At 36.3% G+C, this 16,578-nt stretch overlaps 1 protein-coding gene across 1 annotated transcript in view; it reads right to left on the reverse strand.

Moving 5' to 3' along the window:
- FIGN (fidgetin, microtubule severing factor) overlaps window positions 1–13,240 on the reverse strand; it is a 129,714-nt gene extending 116,474 nt beyond the window's left edge. Inside the window, exons 1-2 of the mRNA XM_023217530.1 lie at window positions 13,066–13,240; window positions 12,131–12,300 (exon numbers count right to left, since the gene is read on the reverse strand). Of these exons, the coding sequence (XP_023073298.1) occupies window positions 12,131–12,155 (25 nt within the window). The 5' untranslated portion in view covers window positions 12,156–12,300; window positions 13,066–13,240. The remainder of the gene's footprint in view (window positions 1–12,130; window positions 12,301–13,065) is intronic.
- Between the last annotated feature and the right edge of the window lie 3,338 nt (window positions 13,241–16,578).

Raw genomic sequence — 16,578 nt, forward strand, 5'->3', positions numbered from 1 at the left:
CAATAATAATAAAATAAATAAAATAAAAATTAACCAAGTGATAGTCTCCTATGCTTTTATCAATTCAATTCACCAAACATGTATTGAATACCTATTATAGGTCTTTTACTATACACACATGTTGAGGAGATTAAAACTAAAAATGAATTAGATGTGTGTACTCTCAGGGAATTTACAGTTTCATAATAGAGAAACACAGATGCCTAGCAATCTATAGTAGGAGAAAGATGATGGTAAGTGATCTAAAGGAGACATTTCAAATGTTCTAAGGGACAATTAAGTAGACGTCAAAATCAATCCTAATTAGGGTGCCTCAAAGAAGTCTTCATGGATGATGCAACATCTGACCAGGATACTATAGTCCTAGTAGGACAACAAGCGGAGAAGAACATGCCAGCAAGCAAAAAGAAAGTGAACAAAGACTCGTTGCTGATAAAGTACAGGAAAAAAGGTATTGCTTTCAGTTTGATAAAAGTCCACTTTTCATACTAAATATTTTAAGGATTTGAGCTCCCTAACTCCACAGCTTGAGTTAATCTGATTGCCACTCTACTGAAATCTCTTACAGGCGAAAAGCATTAGCTAACTAATATCCATCAACTCTTAAGATATTAGAATTACTGACACTTTTGCATGCAACCAATTAGTAAGCATATTTAATGAATGCTTATCAACTCTTCTGATGGGCTTAACAAAATAATAAATGGTCCTTGAGCTTTCTACATTGTTTCCAGGATAATTTTTGGAGCTTTCTTAAGAGAAACAAAAATACTTTGCATCTTTTAGACGACTAGCAAGGTCCAAGTTACATGAGTTCACTAGTACATGACAAAGCAGTCATGGAGTATACAAAACAGCAAGAAATCTTAGTCGTCATCGGATCACCTCAATCATCTCTTCTTTTATAAAAAAGTAAACTAAAAACCAAGGCTCAGCGAGGTTGAATGGCTTACCCAAGGTAACAAAATGATAGACTGTGGGCTTCTGCTGACACTGTCCTTCATCATTGTTACTTTCCTGAGGTGTTCTTGCAAGCCTGACAGAAATGTTTTCAAAAGCCTAGATAGGTTGTTGAACTTCAGCCAAATGATGAACTATCCGTACATGTCATTAGTATATTCATTTCTGAACAGATATCTTCATTTTCCTAACTTCAAATCAGGAAGAATGACATTTCTTAAAAGGTGAAAATCTTAAGATCTCTTGAGATATACAAACGTTTGGTTTACATTAGAATCATCTGAGGAGCTTAAAATTGCATCAAACTGATCTAGTATAGGGCTTAGGCAAAAGTTGTTTATTATTTATTTATTTATTTTGCTTGTTTGGGGTTTTGTTTGTTTGGTCATGAAGTTACAGCTAGCATTTACTGAGTTGATATAAAATTTAACATCACATTTTTCTAAAACCAATTCAAAGTATTAACTACTTCAATTATTTCAACTTCCATAATGGCAATAAATACATTAGTTTCCAAAAGAAGCCTTAAAAGACATATACCTCCATCTTCAATGGATTTTCTTCTGTCACTTCATTTGTGGCCTAAAAAACTTGAGTATGTTGACAGAGGAAATAAAAAAAAGAGTCTGAGAATAATTTGAACCATCTTTAAAGGCATATATATATATGTTTTCACAGTCTTTAAAATTATGGAGATAAAAATGAGAATAATTCTTTTAATTTGCATACTCACAAATCCCATATAGTCAGAATTTGATATAGAATCAGTTGTTCCTAACACGGAGAATACAGTTTGTTAAAATAGTGCTACATGCTATTTACTGAATATTAGTCAATGATTCTTAATAAGTGATAAGGTTTTTTTTACATAATTAATATTAGGGTTTAATTTACAAAATTGCCAATATCATTTTGTGTAACAACCACATGAAAAGTCTTTAACCTTAGCTTTGCCTCAATGACTTTCTCAAACTTGTGCCTACTTCCCCTATTCCTACATGTTGTCTTTCATCAAGAAGGGCAAGTTATCCATGACAAAAAATGCTGCTTTACTTTTCCCTAATATAAAGCCTAATATTATCCCCTTAATTAATTCAAACTACCTCTCATGACCTAAATATCATATTCCAGTAGCTGAAATGAAATTTGATTTTCCAGATGATCAAGTAATAACCAGCCTTGCAGATAAATATCAAAAATGTTTTTAAAAAGAAAGAAAAGAAAAGAAAAAACAGCTCTTGAAAATGGTACAGGGCCGGGCGCGGTGGCTCAAGCCTGTAATCCCAGCACTTTGGGAGGCCGAGACGGGCGGATCACGAGGTCAGGAGATCGAGACCATCCTGGCTAACACGGTGAAACCCTGTCTCTACTAAAATACAAAAAATTAGCCGGGCGTGTTGGCGGGCGCCTGTAGTCCCAGCTACTCGGGAGGCTGAGGCAGGAGAATGGCGTGAACCCGGGAGGCAGAGCTTGCAGTGAGCTGAGATCCGGCCACTGCACTCCAGCCTGGGCGACAGAGTGAGACTCCGTCTCAAAAAAAAAAAAAAAAGAAAGAAAATGGTACATAGCCAGGTAGGTAGGAAGATGGCTTAGACAGCAAGGTTCTTGGAGAGTATGCAAATAGCAAAATAGCAGAAAACATTTTCCCCCTAGCCCTAAGCAAAGGACACTAGCAAGCTGTTAGAAAATAAAGACAATTTTTAAAAATTATGTATTTAAGTATACACGTGCATTCCAATCATATATCAGCAACACCTCCCATCTTAGTGACTGTGGCATTTTGGTGTAGTAGGGTAAAATTTCAAGGAACTGTCATTACATGGTGGTAAAATTGCAGATTTTTTACCCATCATTATAAACAAACCTATACTATATGTTGTACTGTCTTTACTAGATATCTTTATAAATAAATAGTACAAAATAGTTTACCTATAAGCTCTTTTTATTTTATGCTAAAACAAAACAAGACAAAAATCAAAAAAGTAAACAAAAAAGGCATTATTGCACTGTATATGTGCATTTTGAGGCTTATTAAAGAATAAAACATAATAAAGGGCTTTCCATTTTTTTTTAATACTTTAACAGCCAAAAATGTTATTGATGGAGATTTCACATCCATGTTTTTAAAAACATCCCAAAAGAATTTTGCTTATGTACAATCTTCTTCTCTTTCTAAAGCGACACCAGCTCCAACTGAACATCCATTTCTGAATAAAATTCTACTATCTTACCATCCATGAGTAAATTCATATTGATGATTGGTTGATTAGTACTCTTAGAATTATAGAAAACATGTTTTTCCAACTAGGTAACACTTATTGTATTCATAGTATGTTTAAAATCTTCCCAGAGAAAGAAAAAGCACTGTTCATATAGGCATATAAAATTCCAAAGCTGGTAATATTTTTTTCCTTCCAGTTTGTCAGATAAGGATACAAGCCATTCAGGGTCCCAATGTCTACATTTGGGTCCTATCAGTATTTCCCTCCCCAAAACGTTGCTTAATCTTCTCCATAATGCAAATGGAAATCTCTCTTTAAAAGAGAACTTTGTACTCTTTTATGTAGTAGAGTAGAGTCAGTACAGTACTGACTCTACAGGCATAGGACACTACGGTAAGGGCAGGGGGGATAAGACCCACATCTTTTGTAAGTTGGGCCTAAAATTGACTCCAGATTTGCGAGTCATGAATAGAAAGTCAGTTTTAATATAGATGTGCTTTAGAAAGTAAAAATGGTGATTATTCTTAACAAGTTACATATTGGGTATTAGCCTTCAAAAATGACTCATAAAATATCTTTTTAAGTACTTAAAGTCATGAATATGTTCTACTCTTTTACCTCTGCTTGAATGTAATTTTTCATTTTCCAGGAAAGGATACATTTTCTAACTAACCCCGTTAACCTAATTACTCATAAAGAAATACCAAAAGTGTCCCTGACATCAATACCTTCACAAAGAAATATATCTATGCACATGCACAAGAACATATTCCATTTAGATAATCAAAACTGTGATTTTTATTTAAAAGATTCCCTTAGATCCACGTAATTCCTAGCAGTAAAATTTATCAAAAGAACTTAGTTTGCAAACAATAAGACTGCCATATGTATAGCCTTATTTCTTCACCCATATACTTTAATTGAAAAGTAAAAACTATTAAGCATAAAAGAATAATAGTACTGTTTATTTCATGGTATTTGTTTGATCTGAAAATGGGGATTGTAATGAAAATGCCTTTAATCTTAAGGGAACCTTTTTATCCTACTCAGAATAATTATCTTGTAAGATTAAAATCAGTGAATCATACCTAATTAAGATTTATACTTTAGCATCATTGAGGTATATGATTTAAAAGAAAGAGTTTACAATATTCAATTTGAAATTGAAAGGTAAAAGAAATGAACACATGAAAAATTTTAAAAAGCTATTTTCGGCACAACAATATACTATATTGCCACTTATTTACCCACATTCCTAGTTTAATCATTTTTAAAGGAAAACATTTAATATGAAAATACAAGATTCCAAGTATAGGAATAAAGCAGGAAAAGAAGAGTCCCAATTGAAATTTATACTACAGAATTTGGAGATAGAACACAGAACATTAGAAAACATGAACTGTGGCTAGCTACCTACTAAAATATTTCAAGTTGGCAATGGCTTAGTTAAAAAAAGAAAAAAGAAAGATTCCTAAACTGTAGGATAAATTTTTAGTTAAATGGGACACTGTTATAATAGTTATTTCCAAGCTTTCTTTCATTAAAGTGCCTATCAGTGTGGAGAGCAGTGCCTTATTACACAGGGCAAAGATTTTTCTTCTTAGAAAGTCTCATATGTAGCATTTCTCCCCACAAAGTCTAACAAGGCATTCAAAATAAGTTCAATTTTTTTCTTCCTCAAAAATATCTTTAAAGCCCCCCACTTTCACCCCAGTCTTGGATTACATAAAAGAATAGTTACTTTTTCCAAGCTCTTTGATATTTCCCTTCCTGGCAGAGTCATCTGATGTGAGAAATATCTTTTGAAAATAAATGGTGCAACTTCAAGTGCACTCAGATCCATACTTGCTGGACATTCCATCATATCTCAGTTTTGATTTGAAAAAGCCACTTGACTTCAAAATTCAGTTTTAGGTATCTCAATATGAAGTTTGATCTCATTGAGAAGTACTTTGGGAAGCAACGATGTAAATGTTTTGTCCACCTATCAGCACAGAATGTTGGTAACGGAGTCATATAACTCTAATTTTCAGGGAGAGGGAGGTTATTGCAATACAAATTGAGAAACTAAGCCCAGGATTTGAATATAGGATACTGCAACATTAGTGTTACTGCATAAGTTACTTTTCATCTTTAACACAGCTGTTTATATAGCTAAAATACCACTTTCTAATGTCAAAGTATCAATACTGATACTATTATAACAAGGTTATTTGGGAGTTTGCCCCTCCATCCTGTCACTTAATGAGTATACTTTCATTTTTTAATGGTCAGCATTTTGTATCAGATAATGTAGGATTTCTACATAAAAATACTCACTTTTCTTGTGCCTTAACCTAAGAGGGCTAGTGGCAGTACTTGGCAACAGAGAACCTCCTCAGCTCTTACTACAAATCTCACTGAAATTTTCCCATCCCAATTATTCTGGGCCTGGGAATAAGTATTGAAGTATGTAACTACATGCAAATCATTTTTTAAAAAAGTTCCTTTTAAGAACATTTGCACAAAAAGCTACATGATGTATAGGATATATATCAGATACAGGGCAAGATGAGACAAAAGCAAATATTTCAATCCCCAGTTCAGGTATAGAAAGAGCAGGAGATATTTAATGGTTCATTTCCCATCCGTTTTCTTACTCAACTCTCATTAGTATCTTTTTCGGCGAGGCACATGAAATCATTGTGGAACAGTCAGTCTCCAGTAGGAAACCTAGTGACTTCCACAAAGTTGGCCTCAGATAAAAGTCTGTAGGTGGTGAAGGCAGGGCTGGCTTCATCACCCTATCATTTGTTCAGGCACACAGGCCCCCACCCCACCACACAACAAAGGGATCTGCATTTTGTTTAATGCTCTGTGTTGCTGTCTTTAAATTAATTTTTGAACAAGGTGCCTCACATTTTAATTTTGCAGTGGGCCTCAGAAATTATGTAGCTGGTCCTAGGTGAAGGTAAAAATGTCTCTTAATGGTAAGGACAGTAAGTCAAAAGATAAGCAAAACATTTAGAACGACATACAGAAACCCATGGCTTCACATTGCAGTACTTTTAAAATTTTATTTGGGATGTTAGTATTTCCAAGAATAATATTTCATCATGAACTAATGCATGAAAGTAGGGGTCCCCCATTCTTAGATGAGTTTGCTCCCATAAATAGATGGCATTTAATTATCAGTTGTTTAAAAAGCATTCAGTTGACATAAGGCAAACAGTTGAATCGGGAAAAACAAAATATATCTATATATACACACACGTATATATTTCATATGTGTATATATATATATACACACATACACATAGCTAAATGGAGTATAATGCAGTTTCTATTCTCATTCCAGGAATATATCCACAAGCAGAATGGAATAAACATGTAAAATACCAGCAGAAATTAAAACACAGGAAAGAAACAGAGTAAAAGTATTTTCAACATAATGAAATGGGGTAAAAGAAAACATTTTATAGGTACTTTACATTTCATATTCTGTAGTATAAAAAACTTTACTGTAAATTATATATCCTTAATAACGGTTTGGTTAAAAGCTCCTCATCCTATGAAAAGAGAACAGAAACCTAGTGAGAAGCAAATTTTCCAAAATTACAAAACATACTTTCTAAAACACATTTCCCAACACAAAAATACCAATACTTAAGCAGAGCTATAGGGTAAAAAAGTTTAACCTTGGGCCTTCATATAATAAATCATGCATTCTACTTTCAAGATGTATCAGTTTCAAAAATGATTGGAAGCAGTGATACTATAAACGCTTTGTGAAAGTCATGAGAGCTAAAATATGAGCAAACATATCCATTTATACATATATTTAACATAAATACATCTAAATTGAAATTCTCCTTTGGATTGACTGCTTCTGATACACCCTGAAACAACAGCCCACCATATGCAATGTTAAGCAAAGTGTCAATATTCAAATAACAAGACAACAAGCAGATTTGTTGCATAAAACATGTAAATATTATTAACAGAAAGTGCCATATGATATCTCATGTTTTGATGGTTTCTGATCACCTATCTTTTCTGCCTCCTCAGTCTCAGCTAAGACTACTGTTGTCAACAGGTACTTACGGATGTGCTGTATTGAGGCAGCGCATCTGAGCAGGCACCTGTGGTGCTGCCCTAAGGAAACTTAGCATACCCCTTGCTTTTGATTTGCTTCGAACTTCAAGGTACCATTTATTTTGAGTATATTCGTTCATACTTCTTATTCCTACTATTTTACTTTTTAAAATAAACATTTCTGAAATAAAATCGCCATTTAAATGATAACATCAAAAATATCAAAAAGATCAGTAATCAGCAATCATACCAAAGCAGCTATGCTTAAAATTTCTGCCAGAAGTTAAATGAAAAAGTTAATGCTCAAAATTCAAGTTTAGGAAAAAAAGAAGAAAATGACAAAATCCAACCATGGAAAAGCACTTGCTAAACTGGCCATTTATTTGCAGTGTGTCAAAAAAATTCTTTCATTTTCAATAAACAAAAATATAGGTACAATCTCTCTCTCTTGCTGTGTATGTGCGTGTGTGTGTGTGTGTGTGAATTGAAAGGCAGAATTTTGGGACTCACAAGCCTCTAAGTGGTATTCCCAAATAATTTCTAAGTTCAACCAATTTCAATAAAACACTAACTCTTGTATATCTCAAAAGAAAGATACATAAGTTTTTTTTTATTGAGAGTTAAAATTTGTAGCTTTTTCTGTACCATTTGTTTATTCTAGTTTATCAATGACTCAAGAAAAACAGCAGATATGCTGATTAATCAAGTTCTATCGATCAGTAGCATATGTCAGTATTTCATACAAACATCTGCAGAATAGTTTCTTCCAATCAAAAATTTATAACTCAATTTAAATTCCTGGTAATTAAATTTATTAGTTCTTCAACAATGAACACAGTACTTTATAAAGAGTAGTATGTGAAATCTGCACTCAAGAATATATTGATCAAAGATAAAACAGCACCTTTCTATTTCTACTAAACCAAGGTTCTAAGAACTGGAAACTTCAAACCATAAAAGCCTGCAACTGTTTCAAATACATCTAGTAATTCTGTTGATTTTGGACCACTAAAACTGATTACTTAATTAGGCAATCATTCAAGACATCCAAACACTCACACAGACAAAAACAGGGAAGTATTAGCATGGTTGTCTTCACCTTGACATGAAAATTCTGAAAAACAGTGCAGACTCCCAAACTTTGTGGATCTGTCCCTAAGCACGTACTGAGTAAGACACTAAATTCTAAAAGGTGACAACCAGAAGCTCAGGAAAAAAAAATAGTTAACCTATAATGAAATTACTCATTTATCTTTTCAGGTGGTTTATATCTTAAACTGTCTTAGAAATGCCAAGTAATAATACAGATGGTCTCCATAGATTCTTGGAAATAACTACCTATTTTCTTCCCTCTGGTTACACTCTTATATTATCGCCTAAAAATAATTAATGCAATTTCTGCACTCTTGTACATCTATCAGAAGTAACTATCTACAAAAAGGTTTTCAAAGTTCCTGCCTAATATGAAAAAAGCAAAAACAAAAACCATTTTCTATTTATGGGAAGGAAAAAAAATATCAGCCCTGGAAACTCTGCTACAGGAGTCTTAAATATAACTAAAGACTAAAACCCCCTATTTTCACTCAGAAGATATCAGATACAGTTTTAAGAATCTTACTGATTTCAATACAGTCAGGAGAAACAAAAATACTCTGTTTTCAGAAAGAAAAAAAAAAAAAAAAGATGTTTCTTGAAATAATTCCAGAGACCATATAAACTGTGTTTTCAGGAGAAGAGAAAAGCAAATCAACTCACACATACAGCTTCCAAACAGAAGTCTTACCCTCTTCCAGGAAAACAACAATGAGACTTTATTACCCTGCTATGAGTCTTTCATTTCAGACATGATTCATTAGCAAGTATTACACTTCTCAAAACTCCCACCCTACTCTTCCCTGCTTATTTGATGATAGACCCAGATGAAATAACAAGTTGCCTCCAGCAGTGTAAAACAAGTATCCAAAAACTCTATTTCAAAGAAGAAACACTTCTTTCGAATCTTTGCCTCCCAAAATGAAGCAGGCTGCTTCTAACTGCTTTCACAATTTTGTTGCAACTTGGTCATTTTCCCAACAATACTTTCTACATTTTAAATAATGCATATAACATATTCATTATTCAAGAATACATAGCATGTTTAATCTGATACCTCTATTTTTAAGCTGAAATTCCAAAGGACTTATGTGTCTATGTAGTTTATATTGATAACCATAAACATGCACAATTAATAAACAATAGAGACAATGTGTGCAAGCATGTTTTGGGGACATGGTTTTTGTAGAAACAATGTTTCTTTTCCAGATAAAAGCTAATGTGTCACAAATATAATGAAGATAAGAAGCAAGAATGAAGGAGTAAAAGAGAGGAAGAAGATAAGAGGATAACTAAAATTTGAATGAATGAAAAACTCTTGACTCTCTACGTATTCTTCCAAAATACTCTTTCAAAATAATTTTGCTTTTGAACAATCTGTGTTCAAAACGTCCATTCCATGTGCACCAAGAAGCCAGCCATCATTAAATGTATTATAAATGTATATTCTAACAATCATCAATTTATAAAGTCTGGGATTTCCCCTTCAACCTTTCAACTGTTATGTCCAGAAAACTTCACACATAGTGAAATCCTAATAAATAGATCTTGTTGGTTCCAGGAAACATTTTTTAAAAATCTATATTGGTCAAAATATTCTTGCTTTTTTTCTGTTGTATTAAATTTAGGATCAAAAACATCAAAGCAGCTTCCACCTCGGACCTAACTTTTAGAGGATCAATGTGACAAGGCAGTCCCTGATAGATGTTTCTCTTGATAAACGACTTGTTCAAAAGAGACATTGTAGCTTTCATTTCCTGACCACAACACACTTTTAATTTGCAACAGCAGAGCTGCCAGAGTGTGAGCACTTGCCCACTTTCTAGTCTTTTAGGTTTGTAGCTCTGGTTCCTTTAGGCCGCACATTTGAGACAAACAAAATCTAAAAATAATCAGAGTAAAGAAATTAGAAAACAGGAGCCACTAACGCCACTTTATACATATACACAAGTGTCTACTTTATATATATGTATATAAACTTTCTCCCCTAGTATTCTAATATATGATAACAAGGCTCCTAAGTTAACATCATTTGAGCATCGGGCATTTAAACAGGGAAATGAATTATGTGACTATTATTTAATAGTAAGCAGAGACTTAAGAGGGGGGCAATTTACACACTCAAATCTGCTGTTAAATGTCATGAATTATATAATTGCCTATGCCAATATGTTTTTCATGAATTATTGCAATGATTATTATTAGTACTACCTAGAAATCACATTTAAGTATCAATACGGTGAACAGTCAAACCATCCAATTTCTGCTCTCAGCACATTGTCCAAGCTCCGATTTAAAATTTATAAATGTAATATCCTCCTCATCACAGGCAGCAGCCCAATCTGCTCTGAATATATATTACAGCTTTAACATCACAGAGGGAAATCGCCCATCTGGCAATCCCATTCGCTCCAACAGCTCCGGGGGAAAAAAAGCTGTGCTCTCTCCTCCTTAAAACATTTCTCAGGGCAAATTATGTGCATCTAAAATAAACAGTCTTCTTATTGATCGCTTCAAAGTCAACAAGTTCCAAATGCAAAATTCAATCAAATCCTTCCTATCGTGTAAGTGTGGTGTGTATTTAGCTCAGTAGTCACCAGAGTCCAACCAGAAGTGTATGTCGCGCAACCGGTCTTGTAGTTCCTCTCTTCGTATTCACATTTGTGTTAGGAGAGAGCAGTGACCACGGCCACACTACAGACCCCTGGCAGCTTTGCCCCACTGTTACTTCTTTTTTCATATTCTCTCTTTCTTTCTTTCTCTCTTTTCAGGAGGAATTAATGGTCATGGGGTAAATATAGCAACAACCAAAAAAAAAAAAAAAAGTCTAAAGTGGACATATCCTTTGATTATGCAAAATACTTTAACATCTTTTTGTTGTTGTTGGTCCCTCTCAGTCTTAATTGAATATCACGAAGTGTACACAGGGCACTGCCACAAGAGCTATTGAAAACCCCCTCTCACTCCATTTAACTGACTTTTTTTTTTCTATTTTTGTAAAGAAAGAGGAAAGAGCGATTTCAAACGAAGTCCATTTCAGTGCCTGATTATTTAATTCTGTCACAAGTTAAAAGTAAAAAGCGCTGACAGGCAGATGAGTGAATGGAAAGGGGAAAAAGAAAAAACCTATCCTTGCTCTTTAAAAGACATCAAGGACTTTGGACAATCAAAATATATTTTTTATTTTCATGTAAAAGATACCTCTTCACTCACCCGCCCCCCCCTAAAAAAAAAAACACATTCAGAAGAACTGATTACTCCACAAAGTGCAATCATCAAGAGCAGATAGTCAAACTGCATTAATAGATTGAGAAAAATAAAATTTTTATCCAGTCCTGTTCCTGTGTGTGTACATAGACATAGACATACTTTCATTAGTTAGTAATCTTTCCCAACACTCCTACCCTCTCCCCTTTGCCCAGCCTCCCCCCTCCAAAAGAAAAAAAAAAAAAAACTCACACTGAGTTTAACTAATTTACATACTATTTGACTTCAGCAGTTATATATATATACAGTGCATTACTAGTAACATGCAACTTCTGGATGACAGCTAAAACCGATAAAAGTGGATTCAAGTAATATATTAATCAAAACTGCAATATACAAACAAGTGATAGCAAAAGAAAAAAGCATGGTGACATTAAACATATTTTTTTTTAAAGAAAAAGGAATTTTATATCATGAGCAACTGCTTGTCAAGCAGTCTTCAAAGGTTTTATCATGCTATTTCATTTGTCTTTCCTATTTAGATGCAAAGGAAGTAAATTCCAAAACTGACATACCATAAACACTGGTGCTACTGATCATTTCTTGCTGGCAGCACAAAAAGCTGAATTGGATTTCTCACAAGCAGGAATTCCAAAGGTTGCTTTTCATTAAAGCCACTTTTCCTCTCAGCTATCAAATGTCACTGCCTTGAAACGTGGGCCCTTTCGTCAGGTATTCATTTAACCTACATGCATATAATTAAGGGGGAAAGCAACATCAACAAAAAGGGGATCTCAGATCACAGGAGAAGAAAGAAAGGAAAAAAAGCACATGACCAGGAAAGCAAGTCCATGTCAATTTCACTCACTCCCATTGAAACTAACAAGAGCTCCGGGGAGGACGGTAATAGGATCAGTGGATTGTATATACCATTAAATTATACATCTTTCTCTCCCGTTCCTTGCCAACAATACGCCCACCACGCTGTACCCCCTCCTAGATGATGTGCTTACATTTTTCTGCAACCGATCTTCTGACATTTTCTCGTTCCCCCAGCCACGAGATTGTAATTTAACCTCAACTTTTTGTGTGTGTGCAAGATTCTTATTTACACTTCTTATTTACTTAGAAGTTAGTTCCCGAAGAAAGTCTAGCCCCACCCTATGGCTCCGCTTTCTTATTTTTTATTTTTGAAGTAAAAAGATAGTAATAAGTAAGCCCAATATAGTGAAAAGCGAGATTCTTGCAATCGCGAACTCTTAATCCCATACTATTGTTGCAATGATTAAGCAGCAAAAATATGCATTATAATGTTTCAGGGCTACTTTGAACAGAGAAATTAGACAGCAGGTTGGCGTACAGAATAGAAACGTGTGGAAATTGAATTTAATGTTTACGACACAACTCGAAGATCTCTTTTAATTACAGGTCTTGGATGTATTTATAATCTTTAAAAATAAAACAAAAACAAATTTAAACAGATGGTAGAAAACTACGAAGCTCCTCTTACCTGAACGCGCGGAGAGAGAACCCGATAGGTTAGCGTAGCATCGATCCGATGTGTTTGCTGATGAATGGAAGCTAGGGTTAAGTGAAGGTGCCTATGATTTGAAATCATTCCAAGTTTTTGAAGGGAAGACGGACTGCAGCCTCTGCCATGTTGGAATTTCAAACCCAAAACAGCTGCTTGGAAGGAGCCAGCATGCCAGAGGCTGGGCGCAGGCGCAGAGCGCCGCCGAGCCAAATTCAAATCACTTTCACACTAAGAGCCAAAGATCAGTTTTCAAAGGAGAGAGGGAGAAAGAGACAGAGGCTGCCGTGAGGGAGAGAAGACGGGAGGCAGTGGCGAGAGGCGGGCAGTGGAGAGAGACGGGCAGCGGGAGGACCAGGAGGGAGAGGGAGAGGCGCACGGAGCCCGCGGAGCTGGAGGGGGAGAAAGGGAGGCGGGAGGCGAGCGGGCGAGCGAGCTAGAGACGCGCCAGAGATTCATGGGCAGGGAGGGCTCAATGGCCGCGCCGCGCCGGCCGGCCGGCCGCTCGGGTCATGTTACACGGCCGGGGCCGCGGCGGCCGCCCAGCCTCGCCGACGCGCTCACGCGGCCCTGAGGGGGCCCCGAGGTCATGATTACGCGCGCGGGGACTCGCAGCTCTCCCTGCGCGCACTCTCGGGCGGCCCAGCCTGGGGAAAGGGGAGCAGCGCCGTAGGGGGAAGGGGCCTTTCTTTCCCACGCGTGACCAGCCGGCCCCTGAGCTCCCCGGCCTGCCTTAGAGGGCCCGGGACAGAGCCCCGCTGCTCCTCGGCCCGCGGGCCCTTCCCTGCCGGTTCCTGGCCCTCTCGACAGCTGCGGCCCTCCGCCCTCCCCCACCCGCTCTGCGCACTGGACGGGATCTGGTCTCGAGAGCCCGGACCTCACCGGCACCCTCCCCGGGGCCCCCAGCACCAGCCAGAAAACGACTTGATCTGCTTAGAAGAAGCAACTTCAGGGGGAAAATTAGCGTTCACCCAGTTCCCCTCCCCCGCCTCCCTATGAATAAATAAAATCCTAAGTGTCTAGGTGTGCGGTCCCCTCTCGCGCGCCCTGGCTCCCCTCCCTACCTCCCCCAGGCGGCTTGGGCCGGAGAAAGCAGCGCCCGGGGGGCCCTGGTGTCGGCGGCTGGTGCGCAGCCATAGACGTTAGGCTTCTGCCTTCCCAACCCCCCTCTATGGAGTAATCTGGGGACCCAGGAGTGGGAAGAGGGTAGGGGCTTTGTGGTGCTGGGAGCCGAAGAAGAATGAAATGTGCAGTTGAGTGTGTTGCTCGCATCCCAGGGAGCAATGCAGTGCTGATTGTCTGTTGCTGAGATAGCCTTTTGTTCGGAACATAAGGTTTAAGAAACACACACACGTTTTCTGGGGTCTCTTGTTAGATGTAAATGTGCGGCATCCAGACGCTTACTATGCAGTGTAAGCTCAGTTGGTTTACTAATCACCCCGCCCCACCCGCAAACAATCAGGATCATTTGAATGGGAACCTCATTCAGACTTCTAGGCTGAGAGTATTGCCTTCAACCTATTTCATTCTAGACTAGCCAACCATCCAACTGAGATAATAAAGCAAACAATAACATTTGATCATGATGTCTACGAGATAATGTGCCCGGCAAAGTTCTTTAGGAATTGTAATGAGAAAGAGAGTGAATTGGATCATAATTTCTCTTCGTTTTCATTAAATATGACTTTAATAGATAAATGGTGAGTTTATACTTTGGCCTGGGAGACATCCAGTCCTCTATATTTCGACGAAGCTAAGAATGAAAGAGGCAAAGTAAATATTCCACCAGGAGCCCATCAAGCTGAAAATGTTACCTTTGAAGGTTGGAACCGAAAATGCACTTGCTGAGGACTGACCCTCCTCATAAGGGTATTCGCATTTCCCCCAGTTTCTCTGTTGTAGATTTGATAGCCTAAATTGCAGCTCTCCAGATGCTGAAATGCAGCTCTTTAAAAATGCCAAATATATACTTTGAAATTAATTCCACTCACCTTGTATGATGTTCTTACCTTTGAATGGATGCCTTTAGCTAACACACTGAGAAATAAAAATTATTTCAGTTAAATCTAGGCAGATGACAGAATTTAGAAGGCAAAAAAAAAGAGTGATTCGAGATCCTAAGAAATATTTCTAAGCAATGAGATTTCTATTTGGAATGGATTTGACCTTTCTGTGCATTTTTTTTTTTAAAGGAGTCTTCGAAATAAAACAGAAGAACTTTATTCTATGTAACAGAGATCACTGAAACCTCTTTAGTTATATTTTACAAGATAGCTTTGAAAATTATATTCTGAAAAGTTGTTCATTGGATTTTACCACAAAGTGTTCATTGGATTTTACCACAAAGAAATAAGTGTAGGAAAATATCTGTGGGTCACTGCTGGATTGAGTACAGATAAATTAAAAAAAAAAATGTGAAGCGCTCATAATCGCAGTTATTACCCATTTGGGGAATGACGACCAAAAGTCCTCTGTACACACAGCAGATGCTCTGTGCAATTCGGGCAAAACTGCTCTGTTCTTGTTTGTTAAAAAAGTTCAGAGCTCATCAACCTTTAACATTTAATTCCTAGTACTGAATTTACAGTTCCTTGTGTAAATTCAAGTAGTGAATAAAATATATAATAGAGTGTCCACTGAATAGAAAAACAATGTATTTTGATGACAGACTTAAAGCCGTTCATCTGTAATATCTAAAATAAAACAACCCCTGCTCTTTAAAAAGAGGAGGAAAAAGTGTGGTCAGCAAGAGTTTATTAATAGATAATAACTATACCTTTCCAATTCCCTTATAGATTCATTTGAAATACACATTATAAAAAACATCATTCAACATGCAAATAAATATAATTAACTTTGGAATCAAATAATTGGAAAACTATTCAAAAGAGCACTGGATAATGGTACAGAGTTTCAAAATTGTTCAAAATTACATATACTCTGGGAATAAAAGGGACTTACATAATAGAATATACATTTTGGGACTTCTATAATAATAAGGTACACAAGGGAGTTCGTCATTGCACTATTTCTCCCTTTTTTTAATGTATAGGTAAAAGTTGCTTTTCTCCAATTACTTTAAGCAAAGGAAAATAAAATTTGACTTTCTTTTTCACAGAGATTCATTGCTTTGTTTGCAATGTTCATAGTTTTCGTTGTTTTAATAAAACTATCTTTAATGATGTGGTATGATTAAAAAGCATTTTAACAGTCGTATTCTGTATGCATTTGTCTTCAAAACTTTTATTCAAAAGAAATGTTTCTGGCTGTAGCTGACATCCATCTCTATAATATTTTTGAAACTTATTCAGGTAACATGAGAATTAAATATTGAGTGTTTAAAGGAAGTTGGCTAGTCAAGGAAACAATTATTTCAGAAAAGAATAAATTTGACTAATTTTTCCCACTCTATTAGCAATATCGTTTCTATTTTACTTTTTAAATGCACAGACATTAAAATATCATGCATTACATTTTGACTAATATATGAAT

Source organism: Piliocolobus tephrosceles, chromosome 11, assembly GCF_002776525.5.
Source record: "Piliocolobus tephrosceles isolate RC106 chromosome 11, ASM277652v3, whole genome shotgun sequence".
Classification (NCBI taxonomy): domain Eukaryota; kingdom Metazoa; phylum Chordata; class Mammalia; order Primates; family Cercopithecidae; genus Piliocolobus; species Piliocolobus tephrosceles.